We start from the raw sequence: 12,492 nt of genomic DNA on the forward strand, positions 1-12,492 counted from the left end.
AAATGTTGCCTATAGCAACAGATTCTAGTTGTCACTTTGTAGAATGTACTTAATAAATGATAACTTGTCCACTTTTTAAAAACCACAGTTTAGTAAATATATCCCCCTCCACCCCGGTCTAAAGAAATATGCCTGTAGGTCTTTGCATCCATGAGAAATCTACTAAAAGAACATCCCCCACGTAATCCATACAAAAAATAGATTACAATACAGTGCCTAAATAACTGCCTGTCTGCCTCGAAAATACAAAACAATGGGAAGTGAATAGTAACGTAGTGAATGCTAGTGGAGGCCGTGTCAGTACAGCGTATGGTCTGATGATACCGTAATGTAACTACATTAGATTACATGTGTGTACCAGCAGGGAGAGAACAGGCGCTAAACAGGACACCACGGGACTTGTGGGCGGGGCTAATAGTAGTTCATAGCTTGTGCGCATGCCCACATGACCGGAAGAATCGGCAGCGCGCCTGGGCATTGGGTGTGTTTGGTGCATGCGCCTGCTTCTTAGACCCTGCTCTTCCTGGGGAGTGGATCACCGAGTAATCCAGGGGAAGGTGGGAACCAGGTGATTGTGTTATTGTGTCACTTCTCTCAAGTGTCTGATATTGCCTGTAGCCTAAATAGCACGGTAGTAAATGGTGACTGAGGAGCAGGATCTGTATCAGATACAGGCGTAAGACGCGTTGCAGCCAGTGATGTAGCTCAGGGATCAACATGAAATGTTTTTGTGGAGTGTGACTGGGAACCTGCAATAGAGCTGTACATTGTAGAAGAGCATCCTGGAAACAGTGATTTGTTTATAGCAGATGTCTGTATTTTACTAGGGAGATATATGTCTAGGGTGGAGAATTGTCATGTTGTATGCACATATGTAGCTCAGAAACTTTTTAACCAATGTCTTTGTATATATTAGCAGGTCTCTTAATATATGTGTCCTATTCATGTGACACATGGCGAATGCTGAGGTTACTGTCCCTATGGGGGACGTTGTGGTAATACCTAGTGATTGCATAGAAGGGGAGGATCCTGAGGACACCAAGACACAGGTTATCCTACAGCTGCAACCTATTCCCCATGAGTAAGTTCTTGTAAATATTCTTTTAATCTGTCCTTATTCAGGCTTTTTGAATGGTCTCTCCACTTTTTCTTTTAAACAAATTAGCTGATATTCTGTACCTTGCTGTTATTACTTGTTGCCCTTTTATTTCAGTGCTAATATACTTGTGCTCCTAAGTCAAATTCACTGAGGGTCTTGCTGTACAAATCTTCTTGTCTTTTCCGTTCTTGGTCTTAACCCATTGCTAACATATTCATGTAGGATGTACGAGGAGATGTCTGACACCAATGCTGCTGTTGTATCACTGGAAACGCACACTCTAAAGATGGGAGACACTCTAGGTTAGTAACATAGAGCGTTTCCTTTACTTACATTCATTAGGGAAATGTTTTTTATTAAGGTTTTTCTTTGCCTTGTAGATGGTGGTACAGTGGAGCTGAGTGAGGACATTGATATTGCATATCCCATCACTTGTGGGGACAGCAAGGCTGTTTTGCTGTGGAAGAAATTTGTGTGTCCTGGGATCAACGTCAAATGTGTCAAGGTGAAGAGATGAAAATAGTGGTAGACTGGAGGGGTATGAAAAAAAAATAATGGGCATATATGTAAGTGCAATATGCACTATGTAATGTAACAGTTTAATTACGTATTCCTTTTAGCCAGTTAACTAATGCTCCCTCCGCCCCCCGCCCCCCATATGCTATTTTGTTTTCAGTTTAATGACCAAATGATTAGTCCAAAGCACTTTGTACATCTGGCTGGAAAATCAACTTTAAAGGATTGGAAGCGAGCCATTCGTCTGGAAGGAGTCATGCTGAGGTGGGTATCGTCTAGAACCACTTTTAAAATGCATCAATAACTAGTGAATTGTACAGCTATAACTGTTTGCCATTATCTGCAGGAAAATGATGGATTCTGGACAGATTGATTTTTATCAACATGACAAACTCTGCACAAACACTTGCCGGAGCACTAAGTTTGACCTTTTGATCAGCAGTGCGCGTGCACCTTTTCCGGGGCAGAGCAGTGTAGTACAAACCCCCACCACAGCAGAAGGTATGGCATTATATATCTAATCTACCTAACCTGACATGTCCATAGTAAAATTACTCCAAATGTCTCCATCCCTCTATAAGATTGTATTGCCAGACTGACAGAAGGGCAACAAGATGCACACCATCCATGTGTAATCTCTTACCTTTCTCATCTAAGCCAGTCTTTCCTCAGTGAATGTGTCAGAGGAAACAATGGAAGATGGCTCTATTGAGTGGGGTCCTGGACTTACTGCCACAGTGCATATGAATAGAGAAGACCGAAGCACTAAAGAGACAGAAGAGATATCTGGTAAGCAAAGCCATACAACCACCTTTGTCAAATTTTGTGAACAGCTGTATTCCTTTAATGTTCTGTATTATGGAAAATGTAATAATGAAAAGGACACTTAAAGAGGAAGTAAAACTACTATTTGTGTATTACTGAGCTTGATGAGATCTATATATAATTACATAACTGTAGTGTTTATAAATCACTAAATGTAGCGCTGGACAAATCAGCCACAAAGATGTCATTAAAGAAGAAAAAAAATACCCTGGTGACCAGACAAAGTCCATCTGTTCTTCATTGTCCTTTTCATAAATTGGAGATGAGTTCTGGATGGTGGGCCAATCTTCAGTACACACACATCTACAGTCATGGCAAAAAGTTTTGTGTGACACAAATATTATTTTTCACACAGTCTGCTGCCTCAGTTTTTATGATGGCAATTTGCATATACTCCAGAATGTCATGAAGAGTGATCAGATGAATTTGTTTCAAAGTGTCTAATTGCCATGAAAATTAACTTTATCCCAAACACATTTGTGAAAAAGGACCAGCTGACATCTGGTCAGTGATTCTCTTGTTAACACAGGTGAGAGTGCTGGCAAGGACAAGGCTGGAGATCACTCTGTCTTGCTGATTGAGTTAGAATAACAGACTGGAAGCTTTAAAAGAAGGGTGGTTTTTTAAATCATTGTTCTTCCTCTGACCGTGGATATCTGCAAGGACACACGTGGAGTCATCATTACTTTGCACAAAAAAGGCTTCACAGGCAAGGATGTTGCTGCTACTAAGATTGCACCTAAATCAACCATTTATCGGATCATCAAGAGTTCAAGTAGAGGGGCTCAGACGTTGTGAAGAGGGCTTCGGTGCGCCCAAGAACGTCCAGCAAGAGCAAGGACTGTCTCCTAAAGTTGATTCAGCTGCAAGATTGGGGCACCACTAGTGCAGATCTTGCTTAGGAATGGCAGGTGTGAGTGCATCTGCACGTACAGTGTGGCGAAGACTTTTGGAGGATAGCCTGGTTTCAAGAAGACCAGCAAAGAAGCCACTTCCCTCCAGGCAAAAACATCAGGGACAGACTGATATTCTGCAAAAGGTACAGGGATTGGACTGCTGAGGGTTGGAGTATAGTAATTTTCTCTAATGAATCCTCTTTCAGATTGTTTAGGACATCTGGAAAAACACTTGTCCGGATAACATCCGTCATGTGTCATGCCAACAGTAAAGCATCCTCGGGACCATTCATGTCTGGGGTTGCTTCTCAGTCACTCACAATTTTGCCTAAGAACACAGCCATGAATCAAGAACGGTATCAAAACATCCTCCAAGAGTAACTTCTCCCAACCAGCCAAAAAGAGTTTGGTGATGTACAATGTCTTTTCCAGTATGATGGAGCACCTTGCCATAAGGCAAAAGTGATAACCAAGTGGCTCGGGGATCAAAACATCAAAATTTTGGTTCATGGCCAGGATACTCCACAGACCTTAATCCCATTAAGAAATTATGGTCAAGAGACGGGTGGACAAACAAAAACCCACAAATTCTGACAAGCATTTATTAGGCAAGAATGGGCAGCCATCAGTCAGTATGTGGCCCAGAAGTTGATTGGCAGCATACCAGTGTGAATTGCAGAGGTCTTCAAAAAGAAGGGTCAACACTGCAAATATTAACTCTTTGCCTAAACTTATTGTAATTGTCAATAAAAGGCCTTGATACTTATGAAATGCTTGTATTTTTACTTCAGTATACCATGGCAACATCTGACAAAAAGGTCTAAAAACACTGAATCAGCAAGTTTTGTGAAAACCAATATTTGTGTCATTCTCAAAAGTTTTGCCCATGACTGTACCTCTAATCGCGCTAGTAAAATAGGCATTGAGCAATGTGGACACAGCTACTCATGCTGGAAACTTCAGCGATGTTATGAGTGGATCTGGCTGTGGCAGCAGTTTTGAATGCTGCAGTGTATCCAGAAAGTATTCACAGCGCTTCACTTTTTCCACATTTTGTTATGTTACAGCCTTATCCCAAAATGGAATCAACTTCCTCTTTTCCCTCAAAATTCTAAACACAATACCCCATAATGGAAAAAGGTGTTTTGTTTGGAGATTTTTGCAGATTTATTAAAAATAAAAAAACTAAGATCACATGTACTTAAGTATTCACAATACTCAATACTTTGATGCATCTTTGGCAGCAATTACTGCCTCAAGTCTTTTTGAATGATGCCACAAGCTTTGCACACCTATATTTGGGCAGTTTCGCCCATTCCTCTTTGCAGCACCTCTCAAGCTCCATCAGGTTGGATGGGATCGCGTCGGTGCACAGCCATTTTCAGATCTCTCCAGAAATGTTCAATCGGATTCAAGTCTAGGCTCTGGCTGGGCCACTCAAGGACATTCACAGAGTTGTCCTGAAGCCACTCCTTTGATATCTTGGCTGTGTGCTTAGGGTTGTTTCTGTACATTGCTGCATTCATCTTTCCCTCTATCCTGACTAGTCTTCCAGTTCCTGTCGCTGAAGAACATCCCCACAGCATGATGCTGCCACCACCATGCTTCACTGTAGGGATGGTATTGGCCTGGTGATGAGCGGTGCCTGGTTTCCTCCAAACATTACACCTGGCATTCACGCCAAAGACTTCAGTATTTGTCTCATCAGGTCAGAGAATTTTGTTTCTCATGGTCTGAGTGTCCTTCAGGTGCATTTTAGCAAACTTCAGGTGGCCTGCCATGTGCTTTTTACTAAGTAGTGGCTACTGTCTAGCCACTCTAACATACAGGCCTGATTGGTGGATTGCTGCAGAGATGGTTGTCCTTCTGGAAGGTTCTCTCTCCACAGAGGAATGCTGTAGCTCTGACAGAGTGACCATCTGGTTCTTGGTCACCTCCCCGACTAGGCCCTTCTTCCCCGATCGCTCAGTTTAGACGGCCGGCCATCTGTAGGAAGAGTCCTGGTGGTTCCGAACTTCTTCCATTTATGGATGATGTAGGCCACTTTGCTCATTGGGACCTTCAAAGAAGCAGATATTATTCTGTACCCTTCCCCAGATTTGTGCCTCGAGTCAATTCTGTCTCGGAGGTCTACAGACAATTCTTTTGACTTCATGCTTGGTTTTTTCTCTGACATGCACTGTCAAGGGTGGGACCTTAGATAGACTGGTGTGTGCCTTTGCAAATCATGTCCAATCAACTGAATCTACCACAGGTGGACTCCAATTAAGCTGTAGGAACATCTCAAAGATGATCAGTGGAAAAAAAGTATGCACCTGAACTCAATTTTGAGCTTCATGGCAAAGGCTGTGAATACTTATGTACATGTGATTTCTTAGTTTTTTTTAATTTTTTTTAATAAATTTGCAAAAATCTAATCTTTTTTTCACAATTGTTATGTGTGGGTAATTTTGAGATGGGGAGAAAAAAGGAATTTATTCCATTTGGGAATAAGGCTGTAACATGACAAAATGTGGAAAAAGTGAAGCGCTGAGAATACTTTCCGGATGCACTGTATATGTCGGTGGGCTCAGCCTGGTAAGCCGTTATTTGAGGAGTACTAGCAAATGTTTGTGTGCAGTATTTTTGTTTGTAGGATGTAAAGGCTTGTGTGCTGTATTTTTAGAGAAGGGGTACAGGCTGGTGGACTGATTAGTAGTAATTATTTTGTTAGGTGCACAAGCTGTTTAAGTTTGTGCTTGAAATTGCTGGCTTCTAGTTTTTGGATATTTTTGTGTAAACATGACTAATATATCATATTCCGTTCTTTGGCAGCAATGTACTGTGCCCCCTTCCCCCTGAACAACACAGCTGAAATAGCATACAAGTAGACTGTTTATAAACAACTTTAACATATGCTTTTTTTCATCAGAAGGCTGCAGAAAGTTAATAACTTGCAGATCATATTATTGGGAGTTAAAAATGTACATTTAAATGTTGCCAATTGCTGTTCAGTGAACACATTTATGGACATTAAATAAATTCTATACTTTGGGGAAGGTTCGCATTTTATTATGTGTAAGACCTCGCAATAGTAACAAAATATCAGATACAGCTTTGAACGGTCTTGCATTTGAATGAGTTGGGGACTAATGGATTTTCTGAACCCCCTCCTTCCAGAGGAGACTCTGCTGTTCTTGAAAGGGATCTCAGATGTGGGACTTATGGATGAAGTTATAAGCAAAGTCCAGAATGAAATTGAGGATCTTTTGAGTGGTGTCCAACAGAGAATTGATCAGACGCCCTTCCAAGTGACGGGTGAGTTATTTGTTGCTTGTCTAAACAGTTCTGTTCTACTCCCTCTCTTGTAAATAGCAATCGGTAGCGGAAGGCAATTTTTACATGTACAAAAAGCACCTGACACGTTGCCACCAATTTCTAGCTCTGTTGGTGAAGTGGTCCCAAAAATAAAAAAATGTATTTGAGTATAGGTAGTCCTTTTAAATTATCATCCAGTATGTGTCTGTTTTAAATTACAACAGGTACTTGCTACTCATTCAATTGGTCAGCATTAGAAGATAGTTTGAAAGGCAAAACACATAGGGGTCTATGCATCAAGCTCATTTTTCACATAAAAGATGTGGAAACGGCTGTTCGCTATGCATTATGTGCCTAATGGCTCCGTTAGGCTAATACTCTGCAGTATCACAGTCCCCATAGATTAATATGGGGACTGATGTTCTGCAATGCATAAAGCTTTGATGAGTTTTACATTGCGCAGAAAGGTAACGCCATCTCAGGATGGCATACCTGTCATTTCTTATGGGATTCTGCTGAAGCCTCTCTGGCTTCGTAGAATCCGATGCAGTGAAAGTGCTATGCACACAACACTTCCTCCTATCATCGGCAGCGCTAAGCTGCCAGTAAGGAAGAAAAATGGTCGCATCAGAGTGGTCACTTCGCTGGGGCTCCCAGAGTAGCCCCGGCATAGTGCATCTTAGTGGTGCATAACTATGCATCACTTCGATGTGCAGCGATGCATATTTAGCATCACTGCATCTTATGATGCATAGACCCTACAGGAGCACAACCCACTAAGTTTAGTAGAAATGGTTTTCTAGATTCTTTATTGATGCACAATCCCATTCCTCACATTTATGCATACATATATAGTACAACATACACACCAGAATGTTGGGGTTTGTTTTTTTTTGTGTTTGATCCAAGTCTGCTTACGTCAATAGAGATGAGGACGATTGGGTTACTATACGCTATAACAATAGTATATAACTTGCACATGTTTTTTTTTTTCTTTGAGATGCATATGATGCGTAGTCTGTTTCTGTTTTATTGAGTTGTGCTCCTCTGTACCTTACCTTACTTATCACAATTGCCCCTTTTTCTGTGAAATCTTCCATCTCATTTTTATTCAGAGCTGTCTAGTCACACACAAACCTCAATTCTCACTCTTCTGTCTACAGCTTTCGGAAAAGGAAAAAAACCTGTATTAAATGCAGGTGTTCTCATCTCTCATATATGTATTTTTACAAATAAAATGATTTACTTTTTTTGCTGCATCTGATCTCAATAGAGATTGAAATGATTTTTTAAAAAATGTATATTTTGTATAACTCTTATGTCCAGTGATATTTCATATTGCTGAAAATATGCATTTGATGTAATGTAGTCACAATGTAGCATGCTAGCTCCTGACTGAACTCGCTTATTCTTGGCTTCACAAGGAATATTTCAGCTCCATTTTATATTCTATTCAGTGGAGACACCCTAAGGGTGTGTGTGTGTGTGTGTGTGTGCCACCAAAACCATCATCCACGCACTCCTCTCCCGCCTTGACTACTGCAACCATCGCCTCATTGGCCTCCCCCTCTCATCTCGCACCCCTCCGCTCTGTACTTGGTGCAGCTACTAGACTCCTCTTTCTCTCACGCCGCTCCTCCTCTGCCTCCCCTCTCGGCCATGCCTTACACTGGCTCCCCTTCCCCCTACAGAATCCTCTTCAAACTCCTTACCACCACTTACAAAGCTCTCTCCCAGTCTACTGCACCCTATATCGCTAACCTCCTCACCATTCACACTCCTGCTTGCTCCCTGCGCTCTGCAAATGACCTTTGCCTCTTCTCCACTCTAATTACCACTTCCCACTCCAGAATCCAAGACTTCTCACTGGAATGACGTCCCCCGCTCCATCCGTCTCGCTCCCAATCTGTGCTCCTTCAAACGAGCACTCAAAACTTACCTGTTCCTCAAAGCCTACCAACCATCCACTTAGCCCCTCATCTACTCTGCTCATTCTCCCCTCTCTCCCCTGGTCCCTTTTTCTCTCCCCTTGCTTCACTGGCTCCCTTTCGTGCCTGTTTTGACCACCCTTCCTTAGGATGTAAGCTCGTATGAGCAGGGCTCCTCTTCCCTCCTGTCTCCATACCTGTTCTTTCTGAAGCATTGGGTGTTTGTGTTTGTTCTGTACTGCTTCACCCTGTATGGTCTACTGTTTGTACTATGTACGGCGCTGAGGAAACCTTGTGGCGCCTAACAAATAAATGATGATGATTATAATGATGATCATATTAAAAGTAACCCTACCAATAACTTGACTATTTTTTTTACACACTCTCATAGATGCCACTGTACTCGGAAACATTGCTCATACATTTGGTCTCCTGGATGTTGTGAAAAAAGTTCTTGAACAAAAGAGGAATCAGACAGACCAGTGTGAAGAACAGTATCACTGTACACTGGCAGGTAGGTCTCACATTTTAAGAGTTTATCCACTAGTAAGCCATCTCCTAACACTATTTTAGAAGTAAATTTATAATTTCTTTAAAATATACAAGTAAATTTGTTTTTCTCCTTCAACTTAAGATGGTTACCATTCTCATTACATTTGCTATGTACATTTGTTAATGTCATTACTAGCTCTTTTTAGATCAGGCATCTTAAAATCATACTGTGCCTTCCTTCACAAATCAGATGGTATGCCAATAATTTGGGCAGGTTCTTCACATTTGTTATCACAGAATTATTGTAATGTCTCTTACAGCACCTCATTTTTGAGACTGGTGAATAAATATTCTAAAGTAACAAATGGCAAAACAAAAACAAGAAAACCCCAAGCCCTCCACATATCGGACATCCTGATCTCTGCAGAGATCTGACTATTTTTGGGAGTGAGCGTGGAAAGCCTTTTTGTCCAGTTTTATCACCCTGGAATATATTAGCTACGTATGTGAAATGCGGCTGCTGACCTACTATTTACTATTCAAATCCAAACCGTTATCTTTATATCAATTAATGTTGTGTAACTATAGAGCAGTGTTTCCTAAACTCAGTCCTCAGGTACCCCTAACAGTGCATGTTTTTCATATCTCCTTGCTGGAGCACAGGTGTACTCATTGACTGACATATTGTAACAGATCCAATAATGAATACACCTGTGCTCCCACCAAGGAGATGTGGAAAACATGCACTGTTAGGGGTACCTGAGGACTGGGTTTGGAAAACACTGCTATAGAGAAACAGCCATTTTCTTCAGACCATACATATGGCTTCTTCTGCCAGGACCTACTTGAACTTAGAAAGTAACACAGCATTTATTCATCTTAATTGCTCCCCTTATAAAGTGTTTTTTTTTTTTTTTTTGTTTTTTTTTTGTTGTCTCCCAGATCTTGAACGGCAACTGGATGAGCAAAAAAAGCAAGAAGGCAGCCGCTCTCCTCTCCTTCAGAATGTGGTCCTCATGCCTGTGAATACTCCTAAGCCACCCAAGAGGCCTCGACTTCAGCGTCCAGCTTCTACTGGCACTTTGAGTACTTCTTCATCCCAGCCACAGTATACTGTGCTGTCTCCCCTCACTCTGGCTCCACTCGGACAGCAGTTCTCTATTGGTGGCTTGCGTTATACCACCGTATTAGGCAAGACTGAGGGGGGTGATGCACTTACTGTATTAACAGAAATGCAGGAGTCTGGGTCACTGAGTGGAGTTATGAGTCCTGTAGAGCTGGTTGCAATGGACTCGGGACTTGGGCAGGATGGACTTGGTGAAGAGGGACAGACTATCATTCAGATAGACCCAGCGCCAGATGCTGAGGGAGGATCTAAGGTGATGGAGCTGGGTGATGGGAAGGTTTTAGGTGTTGGCCACCATGATGGAATGCATAATGTAGAAATAGTAGTGTTAGAAGATGACTAACAGCTGTAGCAGATATAGTGTCTAAAGTTAATGTTAAGTAACATTAATTTATTATATTAGACCAGTTATATTCTGTTTTTATTTTCCTTTATTTGGCAACTAAATGGAGCTCATGACAAAAATCATTTAGCAAGTTGAGGACATGGAGCCTTCATTTGCTGGAAATTGGACGCTCCCCTGGCTCGAAGTATAACTACAGCCTCTGTGTTTTCTGTACATAGCGTGTAAAAAGACTAAAGCAAATGTTAAATTACTTTTTTATTAAAATGATGTATTACTATAATCTGTCATTTATAAACTGTGAATGTGTTCAGCAGGAGTATATCATTGAGGTGATGATAAATGGTTCCTAGGTGTGCAGTTTGGCTACTACACATCTTTAAGGGACTTGGGAGTCTAAAACTCGATTAGGGGAAGAATGTTTCAAAAATATTCTTATTATAGAAGTTTACCTACTTTCTATGATGGTGTTAGTACGTCTGTTTGCAGAGCTCACAATTTGGCACCATTCAATTGCTTGCTTTATCTAGCCCATTCTGAGGTCTTGTAATTCTCCATAACATTACTTTTGGGTGTGAAGTAATGGTAAGGGAAGTGTGACATTGATGGTGTGGTCGGGGCGAGAAATGACTGACAACTCCTTTAAAAAGGAGCTCTCAGCAGATGGTCTGTTTGATTGCTCTCACTGCAGACACACTCTGTCGGGAAAACACACTTTCAAAGCATGTAAGTTAAATCAGACTTCATACCAATTAGTTGTCAGACATATGTTGTCCACCTGTTTATCTTTAACCTAGATGCACTGCTGTACAAATCTGTAACTCTGTTTGCAGCCATTCTCTGTAGATTGCCAGCTAAACACCTATCTCCTCTTTCAGAAGCCTGTGGCAAATGCCTCTCTTTGTCACACTAGACATGCTTGGGACCTGCAGTGTACCATGGGCAATTTTTTTTTTTTTTTTAAAATATATATCTCATACATTACCTCACACCCACCACACAAAGGGTGTGGGAAGAGCCCTAGTGCTGTTCAGCATGGGGCTGTGCATACAGAAGTGGTGGTGGGAGTTAGCAATTTATTTTTTTTTGTTTTGCGAGACCTATTCAACCCAGTGCTCACTGCTGTATGGTTGGTTTGGCAATATGACAAGGGGACCACACTTTGTGCTATTCCCTGTTTTAGTTTCACCGTCCTGGCCTGGCAAAGCCAAGTGCTGAAACTAGTAAATTTAGAGGATGTTTGATGCTTCTTGTCACCCTGATTTTTGCCATTACCAGCCTAGGCAGGCAGCATTGGGGCTGGTAAAATCCACAAATATGGTACATATACTAGAATGCATGGGCATATCATTATGTGTAAGCCACACGGTAAGACCATTAAATAAAAAAATGCTAGAACACAATAATATGCAAAACAATAAACAAACACAAAGCGTAGTAGAGCACCTCAAAGCAATGCACCACAGTAAAACTGATTACGTTTATTGCAAAGGCATAGATACACTAATAACCCCAAAACTTGAAGGAGACATACAAAGAGCACTCATGCTAGTAGAAGCTATATGGATATATAAATTAAAAAACAAACTGAATTAAGTTATGCAATATTTTTTTTTTTTATTTTTATTTTTTTTAATAGGTCCATAAGTGTGACCATTTATCTTGGCACCGGTTACATATCTTATCAACCTAAATCTCCCCTTATTATATCCCCCTCCATGTATCATTCTATACCAACTGTTATTTAGAATGTATTCTTGTTTATTCCCACTAGATAAAATTAAAACAAACAAGAAATAACATTCTCGCACCTGTCGCCAACACAACCAATACACACACTCAACCCAGAGAAGAATTAAATTAATTAATATTAATTTACAATCTTCATTGAAAGTGCATTTAATGCATTCCTTAACATACTAAGTTACCACTTCTATTCCACATATTAATCAGACCACTGAATGTTCAAT

At 41.0% G+C, this 12,492-nt stretch overlaps 1 protein-coding gene across 4 annotated transcripts; it reads left to right on the forward strand.

Moving 5' to 3' along the window:
- Positions 1-448: 448 nt before the first annotated feature.
- GMEB1 (glucocorticoid modulatory element binding protein 1) lies at positions 449-10,805 on the forward strand. Of its 4 annotated transcripts, none has more exons than XM_075195835.1 (10): positions 449-568; positions 917-1,081; positions 1,322-1,401; positions 1,480-1,604; positions 1,776-1,879; positions 1,962-2,116; positions 2,273-2,404; positions 6,496-6,633; positions 8,953-9,075; positions 9,996-10,805. In XM_075195835.1, exons 2-10 carry the CDS (start codon positions 954-956, stop codon positions 10,520-10,522), a joined length of 1,512 nt encoding a protein of 503 aa, XP_075051936.1. In that variant the 5' UTR covers positions 449-568; positions 917-953; the 3' UTR covers positions 10,523-10,805. The 4 variants fall into 4 exon arrangements, with proteins under 4 accessions (XP_075051936.1, XP_075051935.1, XP_075051937.1 ...); XM_075195834.1 differs by having other exon boundaries at positions 920-1,081; XM_075195836.1 differs by having other exon boundaries at positions 459-557.
- The last annotated feature ends 1,687 nt before the right edge of the window (positions 10,806-12,492 follow it).

This window comes from Mixophyes fleayi, chromosome 2 (assembly GCF_038048845.1).
Source record: "Mixophyes fleayi isolate aMixFle1 chromosome 2, aMixFle1.hap1, whole genome shotgun sequence".
Taxonomy (NCBI): domain Eukaryota; kingdom Metazoa; phylum Chordata; class Amphibia; order Anura; family Limnodynastidae; genus Mixophyes; species Mixophyes fleayi.